The following is a 17,596-nucleotide window of genomic DNA, read 5'->3' on the forward strand; positions in this document are numbered from 1 at the left end:
AAGGGTATTTTAGTTGTTCATATACTGTAGGAGGCAAAAAATATCTCTTTCACATGTACTGGTAAAAAGTCCAAGCTCTGTAGCTGTGGGTTGTTACAATTCACTCTGTCTGTGGATCATCATTTTGGTAGGATCTGTAGCACATGAAACAGCAAGTTATCAACAGTTTAGAGATTCAGTAAAACCCCTGAAATAGTGTTGCTCTCCTAAATGAATGCACAGCCATCAGCAGCTGCCAGAGCTCAGCTCTGGGGCTCTGTCCCAAGCAATCGCACCACTGACAAGGTGATGCATGTTTTTAGAAGGAATTTTTAATCACCTGATAACCAAACAACATTAGTGTTATACAAACAGTACAAAGTTTACCACAGGATTGAGCTTTAATCTCTGACGGTTACTTATTGATTCTAGAAAAAACAGAATCTACTCAGTGAAAAGACCTTCTCTACATCCTGTTTGCAGGTAAACCTGAGGGAGAAGCTCTCACCTCCTGCAGCTCTCTCTGAAACCCAAAGTAAGTCTGAACTGAGACCTGAACTGGGAGACAGGACTGAGCCTGGGTTGTTTAAAATTGCAGTTTATTCTGCTGTGAGAGGACTTGGTTTATCTTATTGTGCTTTCTGGTTTTGACCTTTGTAAGAGTTGGAAAAGCAGAAGTTGTGACACATTGTTTAAAGTATGTCACGGTATATATGTGAGAAGACTTGTGCTGTCGGCAGTGCTTGATGTCTTGAATGCATAGAGAGCGGACTTGGCATACTGACACCACTGGCTACCTAATGCCTGTCAGATGAGACAAAATAATACTGAAGAAATCAGTCGCATTTCTTCTTCATCTTCCAATGACTCCCTCATCTTGGGCTCTTTTCTAGCATAGAATTTTAAGTCCTTGTTTTCAAATGTAAACACAGGTACCTCAGTCACTGAGACATCCCCATGCCTGCAGTTTGACAGGTTGTTTCTGTGTACATAACCCGTGGGTTTATCTGTGCCAGAACTGTACAACATCAGACACACGGGACTGATTTTGGTGAAGCTTGCAACCCTTGCTAATCTGTGGTGGGAGGCTAATCCTGAAAATTAGGATATTTACTTCTTCCTGTATGTTTTTCAGAAAAATCAGACTGAACCACAGCTGTTTAAAAACTTCATGTTTTCATATACCTTACTAAATGCCTATTTTAATCAGAGCTGTGGAAGTAATTGCAATAAACAATTTAGCAAATTGCCTTTGTCTGTGTTTTGTACATGTTTTTCCTCACACACAGCCACGGTTTGCTAAAACATTAATTTGCACAGCTTTTAGTCCTGGCTACTTCAAAAGTATGTAAGTGCAGGCATTTGCTGGGCAGCATTTATGTTGGTTTGATTAGCCATCTGGGTAACACAACATCACTTGTCTTCCCTGAAAGGCTGAGGGTAGTTCTTAGAAACGTTTCATTTTGCAGAAATTGTTTTTTGCCAGTATTTTCTCATGGTTTGTCCAAATTCTGTATGCTCCTTTTATAGTATATGTCATGTAATTCAAACACCCAGAAGATATTTGTTAGAGAAGAGAAATGAAGATCTGTAGAAAATGCTTTGTTTTTTTCCACAGAGTTGCTATTCCACTTGCACTCAGAGTCTGGACATAGTTTTACAATGCGTTCATGCTGGAGCAGGTTAGATGTAGACTCTGCATTTACTTGTTTCCAGATTTCATAATCTCGAATTCCATCACTGTGTTCCATAACTAATTGTTCAGTCAGGGAGCTGTCCTTAGGGGTAATCTAGCAAATGATGTTCTGGGACAAACTTTGAGGAGAATTAGTGGAACAAATAACCCAGCTAGTTTTAAGATGGAACTTATGACAGAATTATGCAACTAAAAGGTCAGAGGACCTAAAATGTCCTCTTCAGGTTGCTGTTTAAAACAGAATAAAGGCCCAGAGATACAAGCTTCCTATAGCTTCATCTGCAAGTTTTTCTCATACTAGGGGAGAAGATGCATTTATAGACTGATGTGCCCAATAGACAGAGACAACCTCTCAGCAGGTCTTCTAAAAGACAGATGGCTCAAAGATTTGCATTGAGTGACATGAGAGCCCCTGGAAGAGAGAATGACAGTTCAGGGATCTAATTTCTCCTCCATGTTATTCTTTTCTTCAAGGTTCCCAGAGCCTCTCTCAGCAATGGCTATGGTGTGTCTTTCAGACTTTGAAGCCTACGCTAAAAAGTATTTACCCAAGATTGCTTGGGATTATTTTGCAGCTGGAGCAGATGACTGTAACACACGAGATGAAAACATCTTGGCATATAAAAGGTAATGTGAGGAGGAAACGAGGGGTGTTGTACTGGGAGCTTTTAAACTACATTTTTGTGCAAGTGTTTGGACTTCACAAGCAAAGACACCTAAGACCTTGCCTTTTCAAGGTGATCCCCAAGCAAAATGCACTTACCTGAATGATATATGCTGCATGGTCTGATGCCAGCCTGACTGTGACACAGATTGTGTGAGGCATAAGTGATGCTGAGGGTACAGGCAAGTGATAGGGTATGGTACGGTACCGTGTGGTATACAGGCATGACAGGAAAGGAGATGAGTAGCTATAATAGAATGAGTAGCAACAGGGAGCTCTTGCAGAAAAGCAGGAAGTCTAAGTAAGTAGGATGGGATTTGGGGAACATGCTGCAGAGTGTGAGGGCAGGCACACTGTACAGCGAGGACAGACATACAAATGGTGAAGTGGAAGGCACCAACCTGGGATTGGGCTGCAAGTAGAAGCAACCTGGGAGGTGGACAATGGGAGAACAAGACACAGAATCACAGAATATGCTGAATTGGAAGTGAAGAAATTAAGTACTGTGGCCAGTAAGCAGGATTAATGGAAAATGGAAGTGGTTGAACTTCTGGCTGAACTGACCCCTAAAAGTGAACAGAAAGGATGAAGAGCCTCTGTTATATGCTATTCTATTTATTGTATCAGATTCCTTGTAGTTGGTAAATGAAGACCTGGTTTCCATGAAACTTCGGAAAAGTCACTGAACATCTACTATCCTGAATGTGGTTCTTTTTGCCTTGTAGAATTCGTTTCCAGCCACGTATGCTGCGGGATGTATCCATGATGGATATTAGGACTAAGATCCTGGGGACTGAAATCAGCTTTCCTGTAGGAATCGCCCCCACTGGCTTCCACCAGCTAGCATGGCCTGATGGAGAGAAAAGCACAGCCAGAGGTACTCTTCTGGTCTGCTGCCATGTTTCGAAAAGGGTGGTTTGTGTAAAAGCCTCAAGAAGCTTTTAGGATGGCTTGGAGTGTGACTGAGAAAAGTTTTCAGGCTTGAAGGGGCAAACTCTTTTCCCACTTTCTGACACTCTGCATGGGAACCTGTATAGGCATTGCTCTATTTCTCCAGCTACCACTATTACAAGATCCTCACTGTGGAATCTGCTGCAAACTTAAGACAAGGGCAGTGGACCCATTTCTGACTCACACCAAGAACCACACAAGGTTCTCAGTCCTGGTGGCTCTAGATAGGTCATAAAAGTGGTGGACAAGACTCAGACTGTGAATTCCTTGTTACCGGTTAAGAAGTGTCTCCCTTGGAGAAAAAAGAGGGATGGTATCTCTTCACAAATCCTATGGTGGGTTTGGAGACCTGATGCTTTAAAATTACTCTTTTCTTCTGTGTATTTCTGTGTACACCAAGTGGAATTGAGAGTGCATTCCTGTGAAAACTCAGTCAGAAAGAAAAAATTCATGGTTTTTCAAAAAAAGTAGTTGCAAAATGAACGCGCAGCTTGGTAAATTGCCTCTCTCTTTCCCGCTTTCTTAACCATGATCCTACACTAGCGTGTGGTAAATACAGCTACTTTTAATCCGGGGGTCATAATTGCACACTGCTTCATAGGATATACGTAAAACAGGAGCTCAGGAAGTCTCTGCAAAGAGCACAACATTTTGTGTCTGATGTCTGGTGAGATGGTTCAAATCACTTTGTTTCTGATTCTTTTTCAATACGTCCTGAAGCAGCCAAAGCCATGAACACCTGTTACATTGCCAGCACGTACTCCACCTGCACGCTGGAGGAGATCTCTGCGGCCGCTCCCGGGGGCCTCCGGTGGTTCCAGCTCTACATCCACCGCAACAGGGCAGTTTCCCGTCAGCTGGTCCAACGAGCAGAGGCCTTGGGTTTCCAGGCCCTTGTCCTCACCGCGGATCTGCCCTACACGGGCAAAAGACGCGACGATATCCGCAATGGTTTCTGCCTTCCACCCCACATGAAACTGAAGAACTTGGAACGAGACTTTGAGGTTTGTAAAATGAGCCTGTCCTTTCATTCACTCTGCTGGCATGTACCACATGAGACAAAACCACTGGGTAACTGCTGCTTTGGCATCTGCTCTACCCAGGGTGTATCTTCTCCCCTTCTGGTTCTGCAGCATCCTGCCTTGATCTCCTGCCAACCTGGGTTCCGACTTCAAAATCCCCATCCAGATGCCTAAGACAAACTGATCTCCACCCCCACTGTAATTATTCTTCTTCAGAGATATATGCTTTCTGGAGCTGATGAACATGTTTGTTAGCAAGTTTAATTAATCTTTTCTATGGCAAGGAAAAACTTCAAGGGACCTCTGATTTTTGCAGCTCAGATGAGGCTTTCTTTTGTTCTATGGCTGTAGGGAGATGACCGTTCTGAGTATGGACTGCCACCCAACAGCTTGGATCCTTCCATCACCTGGAATGATATCTACTGGCTGCAGAGCCTGACCCACCTGCCCATCATCATCAAAGGCATCTTGACAAAAGAAGATGCAGAGCTGGCAGTGAGACACGGAGTCCAGGGAATTATTGTGTCCAATCATGGTGGAAGACAACTGGATGAAGGACCTGCCACTGTAAGTGAGAAAATGTATGTCCCATGACTGCTTACAGTCTTCATATTTGCATTAACCTGGGTATCTCTATGACCAGCTCTGTGTGTACACTTTTCATGGACTTGTATTTGTTCAGTGGTCGTGGGTGTGTGCAGATGTACTTTAGCTTTAAACTTGTAAGATCTGTAACTTGGCATGAGCTACCCACTGAAGTATTTTCTCAGCTTCTTGGGAGGGTTCTGTGAGTGTTGCAGAAACCACATAACTGCAGATAAAGTACTGGCCTAAGTCAGGAAATGTTTTCTGCCTGTGTCTCCATGAGCTGGTGCAGTGCACACAAACTCTTTGCGCACTGCAGCAAAAGGAAAACGAAGCTCTGAAACCAAAAATGTACAAATGAAAGCATAATGTATTCTCATTGTTCACATCTGTCAAAACATGCAAAACAACGCAGCTAGATTTAGTGAGAGGCCTGCTTGCGTATTTACGGACTCAAGTCTAAATGGGAATTTATTGACTTTCACGAGCCAAAAAAAGGATAACTTATCTGGAAAAAAATTCCCCTGCTTTTTAAACTGTACAAGGAAATCAAGCATTGTTTGGACATATGTGTATTTCACTGGTTTAATTTGGTTTCTCTCAGTTTTTCCAATTGTCCTCATTTTACAGTTCTGCATTGCATAGTATCTTATGTATGGTTTTTTCTCTGTTTTCTTTTGTAAAATAAAAATAGGTACCAGGGAATTGTCTTCTATTCTACATCAAGCCTGACAATAATGAATAAAAAATATTTATAGTCTAAATGCTGAGGGCATAATAACAGAAATGGCATCCATATTGAATTGCTCTTCTATCATAAAAGTTTCTTTACATACACAGACAGGGCAGTAGATACCCGGTTTGGCTCTGATATTCTTTTGGTACCAAGCTTGACAATAGAATCTATTGTCCCTGTCCTTGATGAGCTACTCCTAGAAAATTTCAGCCTGAAAGTTTTTAGTCTGAAGTCCTGAAAAAAAATTGGATTAATTGGAAAAATCTGCTTTACTTAGTTATAGCTGCTCTACTTGAAAAAAAAAAAAAAAATTAAAAGGAGGCAAAAGGGTATAAGAGACTGCAGAAAAGAGCCATTGGGTTTGCCGAGAGTTAATTAGGTCTAGTGTAATGTCCTGCCTCTGACTGTACTGCCTCTGGGACCAGAGCCAGCATCTCTGTATGGTGCTGCCCTGCACTGGCAACTCGGACTCTAGTCCATGTTGGACTCTACCAAAAAGACCTTAGGGAATCAGGAGACTTAACCTGGAGGAAATGATATGTTGACTGTCATACAAAGCAAATGAAATCCTTCATAGATGCTTTAGGGGGTTTGAGGAGGCATTCTACAGGTGGTCACCAGGATTAGGTTGAAATGTAAACTGTAGGCAGTTTGGACATCAGCCTTTTTTACAAACATTTGTCTCAAATGAAAGTAAAATATTAATAACAGTTATTTTCATTGAAATTTATATATAAAATCTTCCATAAAGCACTCACCAGAAGTGCTAACAAAAATATCAGTATAGGCAAAGCACTGGAAAATCACATTAACTATCCCGTAAGCTGCACTTTATCCTGCAGCCTTTGGTGCTGAGCTATTTGTGATGCATCATCACATTTTATTTTGAGAAGGTATGCTATGGAAGCATTGTCTCCCTGCCTGTCTCTTTGGAATATATCCTCTTTCTCTTGGAATCAAAGGATGACCTCAAGGTGAGACTGGATGCTTCTTTGCAGATTGATGCTCTGGTTGAAGTTGTGGAGGCAGTAGGAGGCAGAGTTGAAGTTTACTTAGATGGCGGAATAAGAAAAGGAAGTGATGTGTTGAAAGCACTGGCACTGGGAGCAAAATGCGTCTTTATTGGAAGACCAGCTTTATGGGGTCTGGCTTACAAGGTGAGTGAGGAGCTTTCAGTTCACATGCCTGCTTCTCATACTCTTCAACACTCTGTTGTTATTGAAGTCATAGAGAAAATGTTTTCACTGGTAAAGAATATCTCTCTCTTTTTTTTTTTTTTTTAATGGATTTTTAAGTGGAATCACCCCAAATCTGACATTTCTGTGATTTAAAAATACCACTGAATTTCACAATTTCCTATATATGCTGCTTCTTAACTATGGGAATATTTCTACAATCCAGAGGCATGAAGTAGGCCTCTGATGCAGAAAGTTAACATAATATAATTAAAATATTATTACATCAGTTGTTTGCTTTACTAAATTTTTGCTATTTAGCCTCTCGATTGGAGATTCCAAACTTTTCTCTAGAATAAAAAAATCTTTATTTTTATGGCCTAGAAACATTTCCTATTTTTTGAATGAGACTCTTGTCCAGTGGTGTGATTGCTGTGGATTCCAGTAGCTAGATTTTAAGCAAGAAGTCACCTGAATCTTCTGAGAAACCTGGAAGAGTTGTCAGTACTGTTTCTTTTGCCAGTAAACATAAAAAAAGGGCCTAACATGAAAAGGGTGCTGCTGTGAGTTGCCTTCTTTTTTTCCACAATGCAAGCAGAATGGAGATGGAATTTGGGGGGTTTAACTGTGCTTTGGTATTAAATTCCTAAAGATGAGTAAGTTAGAGCATTCCTAAAGATGTATCTCGGTGTGTTACCCTAGCATACAAAGAGGAAGGACATGAACAAGCACTAACATTGTCTGCACCCAAAACATTCTTGTAAGAAGTAAAAAGAAAATTTAAGAGAAAAAAAAAAAAAAGAAAAAAGAAAAAATCACCCAGTATTTCACAAGAAACTCAAAATCTTATATACAATTTATTGGATTTTGAGCTTCTTGGTGTCACACAGGGGAAAACACAGAGTATATTATTTTTGAAGATTCAGACCAGTATTTGAGTAAACTAAAGTTTTTAAAGCAGTATCATATATAAAACTCTCATTACTTCATTGAAAACTGTCAGCATTGTAAGGCTTGACATTTTAAATAACAAGCCAATTGGCAGAGGAAAACTGAAAGCTAAGAGAAGAAACCAGCTAGAAAATGTCACAAGTGAAAACCAGCTTTGTTTTCTTTCCATGTTCAGATGTATCACAAAAGGAAAAGCATTTAAATTAATCTGCAATGAACTGAGCACATCCATCATAAAGTTTTAATCATTCATCTGTCTGAGAGCTTGGAATTGGCACGAGGTTAAGGGACTGTCCCAGCTCTCACAGTGCAAGCATCCTGCAGCATTGCTCTGTGCCAGTGTTCCTTTTACCCTGAGTGCTTTCTCTGTTGGAGCAGGGTGAAGAAGGTCTCCAGGACGTTTTGAGAATTTTGCAGGATGAATTTCGTTTGTCGATGGCCTTGGCCGGTAAGTATTTTGCAGGTTGTTTGCAATGGGTGATACAGAGGTTTCTTCATGCAAGCCATATAAAATCAGAAGTCTGATGGATGGGTCACAAAAAGGGAATCCACCTGACCTGTGCCGGTTCAAGTTGCTATGCTTAAGGTGATTCTTTGCTTCCTAGAAAACCACTTGGCATTTCAGGTGTCAGAGCAATGACACTTACAAGGAGGAAATAGGTTAAAGCAGCTTTGTGACCCAGCTAAAGAGATACAAAATTGCTAAGTAAAGCTGAGCAAAACCTGCAATTTTTGTTCTGCTGGGAATGGTAGCATATGTTTTTCAGAATTTGACATATTGTTTATCAGGGCAAAATGGAACCAATTTTTTTCTGCATGAAAAGTTCATTAAAAATGGATGCAGAATTTTTCTCTGCATATTGGAGAATACAGCCTGTTCGTGGAGGTTCAAACCTCTGCATTTTACATGCCTTAAAAGCCTTCATGTCTCCTCCAAGATTTTACTTTTGTTCCTCACTCTCATTTCTCACTATTGCTCCCAACTGTAGCTGCCATGTTTGATCCCCTCACTGACAGCAAACTTGCAGAGCCCAGTGCAAACTCGTTTCACATATGAACAAGAGGGTGGTTGAGCACTGGAACAGGCTCCCCAGGGAAGTCTCAGCACCAAACCTGTCAGAGTTTAAGAAGCATTTGGACAATGTTCTCAGGCACATGGTGTGATTCATGGGGCTGTCCTATGCAGGGCCAGAAGATGGACTTCCATGATCCTTGTGGGCTACTTCCAACTCAGGATATTCCATGATACTAAGCATGACATGCAGATCCAGTGCAGGAGTATTGAGACATCAGCAAAGGATCTTATTAAAGATTTTCATGCTCTAGCAACCATGAACTCAAGTGGATAACAATGCTGACTAGGAGATTGGAATTGAAATCCTGTTGGCACGGTTGGTTTTACAGGTCACTTTTTCAACTAGCAAAGATTCCTACACGGTGGGTTTGTTGGTTTTGTGGGGGTTTTGTTTTTTGTTTTGTTTTGTTGGTTTTTTTTTCCAGCAGGCTCTTACACTTTACATGCAAAAGGGCACTGGATTCAGCAAGAGCAGCAAGTTGGGATCTTTTTAGTGGAAGCGTGAAATTCATAGAACCATATAATCTTTTAGGTTGGAAAAGAACTATAAGACCATCAAGGTCAACTCTTAACCCAGCACTGCGAAGCCCACCATGAAACCATGTCCCTAAGCACCACATCTCCATGTCTTTTAAATACCTACAGGGATGGTGACTTAACTACCTTTCTGGACAGCCTCATCTAATTCTTGATAACCCTTCATGTGAAGAAATTTTTCCTAATATCCAGTCTAAATCTCTCCTGAACACAGGATTCAAAGTGCAGCCTCATCAGTGCCCCATTCAGGGGCCTGATCACTGCCCAGGTCCTGCTGGTCACATTGTTTCTGATACAGGCCAGGTTGCCATTGGCCTTTGTAGCCACCTGGGCACACTGCTGGCTCATGTCCAGCTGGGTGCCAACCAGAATCCCTCTTCCACCCATTTTTGACCAGATGAAATGCCAGTGCAAATCTCCACCTCCGGTCACTTGGCACCCAGCAATCCCTGTATCTTTTCTGTCTACCTTTTCTCTGCTGACTGGATCAGATAACACTCTGCTCGGCTTGTTGTAAGGATCATTTTTTTTCATGTTTCTAACTCTACTTGTGTGGGAACTCTGGTGCCTAACCTCAAGGCTGAAGATGCCATTGAGGAACAGAACTACTGAAGTACGAACCTATCCCAACCCAGTTCATACAAGACAAGACTGTAATTCAGAGAAGGGGGCTTCCAAGCTTCATCCACAAACCTTTCGTTCTCATTGTTGTCTCATGTATTTCAGGCTGTGCCAGAGTCTCAGAGATTGGCCGACACCTGGTTCGGTTCTCCAAGCTGTGAACAGCCTCCTGCAATACCCACCAAACAGAGGCAGCTCAAGCTGAGGTCCCAGCCAGACTGAAGACAGCAAAGAAGGAGCAACAAGTATATGATAAGGCCTTCAGGAAACCTCTGAGGAGATTAGGAAAATATCCGTGTTAGCAAAGGCTGTGCTCTGCTTTCGTTGAGACCAATGAATTCCTTAGCAGTTCGAGTAATTTTTACTTGTTTAAATACATTTGCTTTAAACTGGCTGTTCCATGTCATTACCTATGTTGGGCTTTACTCCCGAGTTCTATTACATTGGACATCCAGACATGGAAAACTGTGTGCCTTGCTTTTTCCACTTGATTGTCCTACCAAGTCTGACTGCAACTCAGTCACACTTTCCTACTCTGGCATAGTAATTGTTGTGGCCAATATCTTCCATAGCTTGGGCTTTTCCCAGATGTATTCATAACAGATACAGAAACAAGATGTATCAGTTAACAGGCACACAAGTTACCCTTTGATGGTGGGGGCAGTTTTTGCCCACTGCTTCTAAACGCAGAGCAATGAAATCACCTGTAACCAAATCAGCACCCTGTGCTCCCTGCTGAGAGAGCCTCTTCTTTCACTACATAGTTAATTTGTAAGGCAAACTCTTCTGAGTAGCAGTCAAGACCTGTTCACTTTCAGAGGACACCACAAGTTTGTGGCAGTGGGTACATCACTCACCAGGTGCCCTGGTCTCTGCCCATGGATAAGGGCAGCCAGCACAGGCTAACGGAGTGGGCAGGAGCTGCTGGCACCCCCCCAGCAGCATGTGACCTTTGCTGTCTGAGGATAGCTCAGAGGCAGTGTCACACCTGCTGCCAGCATAAACACTTGCTCTCCGAGGTAGCAGAAATATGTGCTCATCCCTTCCCTGTCCAAGTTTCTTCCTGAGACATGAGTGTTGCCTCCTCATGAGGAAGCCAATGGCCCTTGGCTGTGTCAGAGCTGCTTTCTGGCTGCCCAGAGTAGACAAGGAAGTCTGCTACTGCCCATAGCTGAGGGAGCTACTGGGGAATGGAAATGAGGGAATGTGGGGGCACATACGGTCTTACAGCCAGGGCAGAAATCTGTTGATGTTGTATTATTTGGAGCTGATGTCCCTTGGGGTTTGTCTGTGTCAATAGGCTGCAGCATGAGTATTTATCCTGAACTGTTGTCCCTAGGAGGAGTTTAACAACAATTGTTTTTTTAATCTTTACATAATGCTGTCCAAGTAAAGGTGTAGAAAGAATTATCTACTCAAAATGGCTGAACCCGCTGTGTGCATATTTGGTCTTAGTTATAAATGTGACGTGTAAATCTGTGGGGCATTGGGTCAGTGTATCTGGGAATAAACTGAATTTCCACAAAGAGTTTAACTGATTTAACTGCTCTGGCTTAATCAGGTCTTTTAAATGAGGCTAAGTAAACTAAGATGGTACATACAGGAAAACTGCTAATGTTCGTCATCTTTAAAAATGCAATGTGATGTTAAAAATATCTGATAAGACACCTGACCTTGTTTTCTTATAAATAATTTTTATGGCCAGACTCACAAGTGTGGCCACTGATGTTACAGCAGCACAAAATGGCAGAGGGATGCCAGACAGCAATGGGATGCCATGTCACTTTGTGCCAAAGAAATACCAACTTGCCGGGCACCGTCCCTATTTAGTGCACCTCCCAGTCTCCCCTTGCACACAAGGCTCCCTTTCTTGGCAATCGCAAACAGTGGTGTCCTGCAAACTGCACTGCCCTGGGTATCATGCATGAGCATGTGGTATTTCCCACCAAGTGGGATCTCCCCCTGCTCTCCTTGGAATTCTGGCACTGTTCAGTAAAAGCATCAAGAATAAGTGGCTGCGGACAGGGAAAAGTGATGCTTTGTAGGCTAGTAATCAAAGTTCTCCTGTGTATGAGAGTGAAGGTGGGGGCCTAAGATCATTAATTCACACAGTAATTACTCAGAGGAAAACACCACAGGAGTCCTGGATGGATGGGGCTGCACAGTTATCTAACCCTGTTTTGGAGTGCTGTGTGGCCAAATTCCAAGAAAGTGCTCGCTCTCCTCCCACAAAACTGCCTATGAGCTTCTTTGCTCAAGGCTTTCTCCCGTCAGAGAAGAGGTGCTGCTTTTTCTGTGGAGGAGAGGACATCTGTACTCCCCCAGTTCTTGCTGAGCATGTTGACCTCTGGCTCCTGGCGTAAAAAGGGAAAATGGGAGCAGCAGCATCACCTACTTTTGCCCATATCTTAGAAGAATCAAGTGAGGCTCATTAGGTCCTAAACTTGCTAGAAGACTTGTTTCCAGCTTATAGCAATGACAGTGGCTGAAGGGGCCTGCTGGCAGACTGGAGATATCTGGCTAAGCTCTGTAGAGGAGCAGAATTTCCAGCATCCTTTCTCCAATACATCTTGATGACTTGCCTTCAGGCATTTGAATTTTTTTATATCTGCTTCTGTAAATCTATAAGACCTAGACATGGACATGGAAAGGGTGAGAGTGAGCAGGTGCCTGAAGTTAGCTACTGTCTTCTGGAGCTGATGCTGTGAAATGGGAAAATAGGTAGTGAGGGGCTGGGACAACTGCATTTAAGTTCTGTTTTCATGAAAATGAGCTCCTCTGTCTCCCTAGTCGCTGACCATCAAGAGCTTTGCTCCTTGTTCTATACTCCTATTTACTGAAAGAAATCTCTTTTGTCTGGAGAAATCCAGGTAGTGAAAGATCATCCATTTCTTACCAGCATTTCAGTGAGACACCTTTCACTTGCAGTCAGACCCTCTCAATGTTCCATGCATACAGCTAGTCTGAGGGTTTGCTCATGCTGCTCCTCACAGCAGTGTGTGTTCCTTGGAGCTGAGGTAGTGCTCAAGACAGCTCTGCTGAGGCAGGAGAATCACTAATTTCAGGCTCCAGAGTCTCAGCTTTCATTTAAAGCCAACAAAACCAAGATGGTGGAATGCTTGCTATTGTTGCAATTGTGAAGCCATCTTAAGAAACTCAGAGAGTCTGTTGGAGCTGAAACAGTAGTGATGGAAGTTGTCTGCACTGTTGAGCTGACTTCAGGTGGCTTCATTTACACTATTATGGAGTACATGAGATCAAAATCTGTTTTAAAGGAAAGACAGTGTAACATCATGAAAATAAAAGCACCGTGGTTTTTTTGTGATCGCCTTCTCTGTTTTTCCCATGACACTGAAGTTGGGGGATGAAGGATAGGAGGTGGAGCAGGTGGAGCTGAAGGATGTGTAAACCCTACTAAGGTAGCCTTTAATCAAGCTGTTCTATAAGTTTGGTGTATAAGATAGCATAAACATCTTAAACCAGAAATGTTTGCAAAGGCCACTAATTTGCAAATCCTGTGATCTGGGCATCTAGTGGAGTACCTTTGGAGCTATATTTGAACAGGCATGGAGCACTTGGAAGTGAAATGAAGATTAGCAGGGGTCCGGGACTGCAGCATTCACAGAGCTGAAATATCTTCTTCTCTAATCCTGCCTCTTGCTATTGGCCTTTAAAGCCACACAAATTTTCTATCTGATTTTTCAAACTATGTAATCATATAGAATATCCTCCTAGCCTGTTTTCCCCTTTTAGATCAGCATGTATTCCAAAACTGAGGCAATGCCTGTACGCTTGAATAGTTCTGCATGCCCGGCCATAGAGCAAGGGTAAGGGAAGATTTTGCTGGTCGGGTTTGTGTAAGTATCATGCCTCAGGAATCAATAACAAAGGGGAATCCCTATAGAATTGGGCATGTGCATCTTGTGGGCAAATGGTAAATCTGCTCTTCACCTGAGGTTTCCAAGCTGAGCCTGCAGCAGAGTACCACTTCTGGGACAAAAGGCCAGCTCTCAGTGGTTCAGACGCCCTGCCACAGACTGCTTTGCAGCTGGCAAATACCTCAGTGCCCACTTCACTGGCATGGCCAGGGGGAACTACGCTATCAAAAAGCAACCTTCTACATAAACCCTACTTTAAATTGTCCCTAAGGAGGCAGAAGAAAGAAGCTAGCCCTGTTAGCTGGCTCTGTTTAGACTTTAATTTCTCTCAGAGATAACAGTGTCTGCACTGATCTTCCAGAGGCCTTCACATGGAGGCCTTCCTCTCTGTTCCAGTAACAATAAACCTTGTCAGCAGACTGACAGCCTGCCAGATAAGACTCAGGAATTACAGCACGTGGTACATGTTGATGGACTTCAAGGATGTACAATAAGAGAATGAGACAACTGGGAGTACTCAGTCCTGAGAAGGCTAAAGGTGGATGGGGGATCACATTGCTGTCTTTTACTACTCATTTGGAGAAATGAGCTTCTGGGATGTGAACAGTAAAAGGGTGAAAGACAATGAGGAAAATTCCAGGTAGAAATCAGTGGGAAAAAAATTCACCATGAGGGGGGGTCAAATCCTGCAACAGAGGGTTTGTGAAACCTCCATCCTTTGAGATATTTAGAGATTGACTGGACAAGGTCCAGAGCAACCTTGTCTGATCTGATGCTACTTTAAGAAGCACTTGGGTCAGAGACCTCCAGAGGCTCCTTTTAATCTAAATATCACAGAATCATAAAATGAGAACCGCACATGATATCTGTACTATGTTGTACCACTGTACTGCCATGATCAACTACCATGCAGCTGCAGAGGCAACCATGTATCTCTGTGAAAGAGGCTGCAGAAACAATTTTCTGAGAGAAAAAGAAAGGTATTTGGTGGGTGAGCTTAAAAATAAGAGCTCCCAGGGTTTGACTAGGCTGAGAGACTATTTAACAAGTCCATCCTACAGCTATTCCAAGACTTCGGAAATCTTCTATGATCCATGCCAATGTGTACCAAAGTCTCATGCCCTCTTGTCTGCACTCTGTTCTGCTTTCTGTATTTGATTGTTGTGAATATCTCTGCTACAAATTCAAGCAAGGTTAAATCTTTCAAAAAAATATTGTAAACTTGTGGGTTAAGGACTAATCAAACCCTGCTGTTTCACAGCATCCCTGGAGGATGCAGCAGGGAGAGGGAATCAGGGTATTTACAAGGGTAGTTTATCTACAAAATCGATCCAAATATAAACATTTTCCTTTGGCATATGGTGCAATTTTCTCCAGCCTTTAAATATATAATTCAATATTTAATTTCATCTGAGGAAACAGTTCTTCCTAAAACAAAAAGGAAAAGGAGACTAAATGTTTGTTTCTAGTTAATTGCACAACTCATGTGCTGTCTAATATAGCAAAGACTACAACAAGTAAGTCTCTTTGATTTTGGAGGCCATGTAAGAAACATTTACAATCACTTTCTCCCTTCTACTGGAAGAATTTTGGTACTACTGAAATAGGAGATATTTTCTTTTTCAGATTTGAACACACAGAAACACTGAGGCCTCTTAAGGTGGTTATCTTCATACCTTGATTAAAGTGTCTTGTAACTGTTCCCCACTATGAAAAGTTGTATTTATTCAGACTGTGATTCAGGACAGATGCCCAAAAGTTAATTATTTAAGTCTTATTCCCTCTTGTCAATGTGTAACCAGAAGAGAGAGGAAAATGTTTCCAAGAGGGAACAGTGTCTCTCACTCTGAAGGCCAGAAGCTTTCCTTGAGTAAATCTACATCTCAAAGTACAGTCTCTTTCCCAGAGCTGCCACATCTAGGCATTTTGAGCTTACAGGCATACGGTTGTAAGAAACACATTTTGGTGGCTTTGTTTTACAATGAAGTCAAAGAGAAGACATCAACATAGTTAAAAAATGACTATACCTTGACACAGAATATAGCATTGCTAAACTTTTTTAGATGCTGCTGAATCATGTTTTAGTCTGCAAATTCCATACCTGTGCAATAACTCAGAATTTCATCAAGCTGTTTCCTGGTGGTCAGAGGTCTGGTGGACTCTGGCCTTGTTGCTCATTGACACTGTTCTGGGGTGTACAGCACGTTCCAGCATCTGCCTTTGTGCCCCTTCGGGAACACCAAAGCCAGCCTTGTCTGCAGCACAGAGCCACCCAGCAACGTCAACAAGAACCAAATGTGAAAATGTTGGCTCCAGGTGAGACTGCAGGAAGCACCAGCAGGTCTGAGTGTGAACTGAGCAAACTACTGCTGTCTGACCACTGACATTCACAAATGACATTTCAGATGAAGGCTGCTATGCAGTGTTGTATAAAATTACCTCAAACTAAGCCAAGCATTTGGCTGAGTAGTACCCAAGAGGACGAAATCTCCTTGCAGTCCCCTATGCAGCACTCATTCTCATATAAGCACTACCCCTGCTAAACTTGGTCATTCTAATAGGCAAGCTTGGTGTAGGAGAGTGTTTTCTATCTTAAGAGGCTATGCTGTGTTGTCTGGTTTTATAATGCCTCTTTAAGGCATTTTTTTTCTTTCCTAAAAGAAAAAAGAAAGCCCTGTTACAGAGAACATCACTTGCAGCAGCAGGCTCTGACCAGTTATTTTGCCTTGCAAAGTGCACAAAATTAATTTGCAGCAGCTTCTGATAAGAACATACAATGTCAAGGTCCCGCCCGTGAAAAGCCAAGGAAAGAAGCACTGATAACAATTTTTTTTAAAAGATTTGTTAGTGTAAGGAAAGGATTTTCAAGGATGCTAGGATTGAAACAGTTGCCAAAACTTTGTCATCTGTGTCAGCTAGAAACCTTTCTCCTCCAACAGAAATGGTTTCGCTCTCCTCCTGTCCCTTGCAGGCCCAGTTTTGCTCTAAAAAAATAACAATGTGGGGATGCTTCTTCTATAGCTTTTCTCCAGGGTTCTCTTTAATGAGTGAACAAAATCTATGATAGAATAAAAAAGGGAGCTTAGCAGTTAGTCGTGTGAATGGAAGCAAAACATTTTTAGATATTCATTCCAGCTGTGCCCAAAATCAGTGACCCATTTTCCGGTGATTTCAGCCTAATTAATTGTGTTGCCGGGCTTCTTCATAGCTTCCTTATCTCTTAAGGTAGCTACCTATTTATCATCTTACTTCAGCAGGGATGTCTGTCTATCCCTGTGTGTGAGAGAGAGAAAATTGAGCTGCAGCCAGCATGTCTTGACAGACCCAGGAAGGCAGTGCAGGTATTAGGAGCTTCAGGCTAATGCCTAAACCCTGCTCTGGTCTCACACTAGAAAAGAGTTTTGCTAGAACTGGAGAAGCAGGAAATACCTGGGCCTTTTCCCTGTGTTTTGAACATGTAAACAACACAGCTCACTGCAGAGGAACAAGCAGCCTTGTTTTAATTAGGTACACTCACACCAGACATTTCCAGAGGTGAATCTTTATCTCCCGCAGCTTTAATTTGTCTTTGATGGTACATTAAACCATTTCATCACCTTGAATGCCTGTAGTATACAAAATCCATGTACAAACACAAAATCCCAGAGGTTAGTTTTTGATTTTGCACAGAGTGAGGAGCCCATGCTATAATGGGGAAGCACACTACCCAAAAAATAGAGTCTGCTC

At 42.3% G+C, this 17,596-nt stretch overlaps 1 protein-coding gene across 2 annotated transcripts; it reads left to right on the top strand.

Moving 5' to 3' along the window:
• The first annotated feature begins 474 nt into the window (after positions 1 to 474).
• Positions 475 to 10,918, top strand: HAO2 (hydroxyacid oxidase 2). Of its 2 annotated transcripts, none has more exons than XM_027730384.2 (8): positions 475 to 514; positions 2,150 to 2,302; positions 3,065 to 3,216; positions 4,011 to 4,294; positions 4,664 to 4,879; positions 6,632 to 6,790; positions 8,138 to 8,207; positions 10,098 to 10,918. In XM_027730384.2, the coding sequence occupies exons 2-8, from the start codon at positions 2,172 to 2,174 to the stop codon at positions 10,151 to 10,153; spliced, it is 1,068 nt and encodes a 355-aa protein (XP_027586185.1). In that variant the 5' UTR covers positions 475 to 514; positions 2,150 to 2,171; the 3' UTR covers positions 10,154 to 10,918. The 2 variants fall into 2 exon arrangements, with proteins under 2 accessions (XP_027586185.1, XP_027586186.1); XM_027730385.2 differs by having other exon boundaries at positions 4,014 to 4,294.
• The last annotated feature ends 6,678 nt before the right edge of the window (positions 10,919 to 17,596 follow it).

Source organism: Pipra filicauda, unplaced genomic scaffold, assembly GCF_003945595.2.
Source record: "Pipra filicauda isolate LSUMZ 115617 unplaced genomic scaffold, ASM394559v2 scaffold69_size3009148_pilon, whole genome shotgun sequence".
NCBI classification, from domain to species: domain Eukaryota; kingdom Metazoa; phylum Chordata; class Aves; order Passeriformes; family Pipridae; genus Pipra; species Pipra filicauda.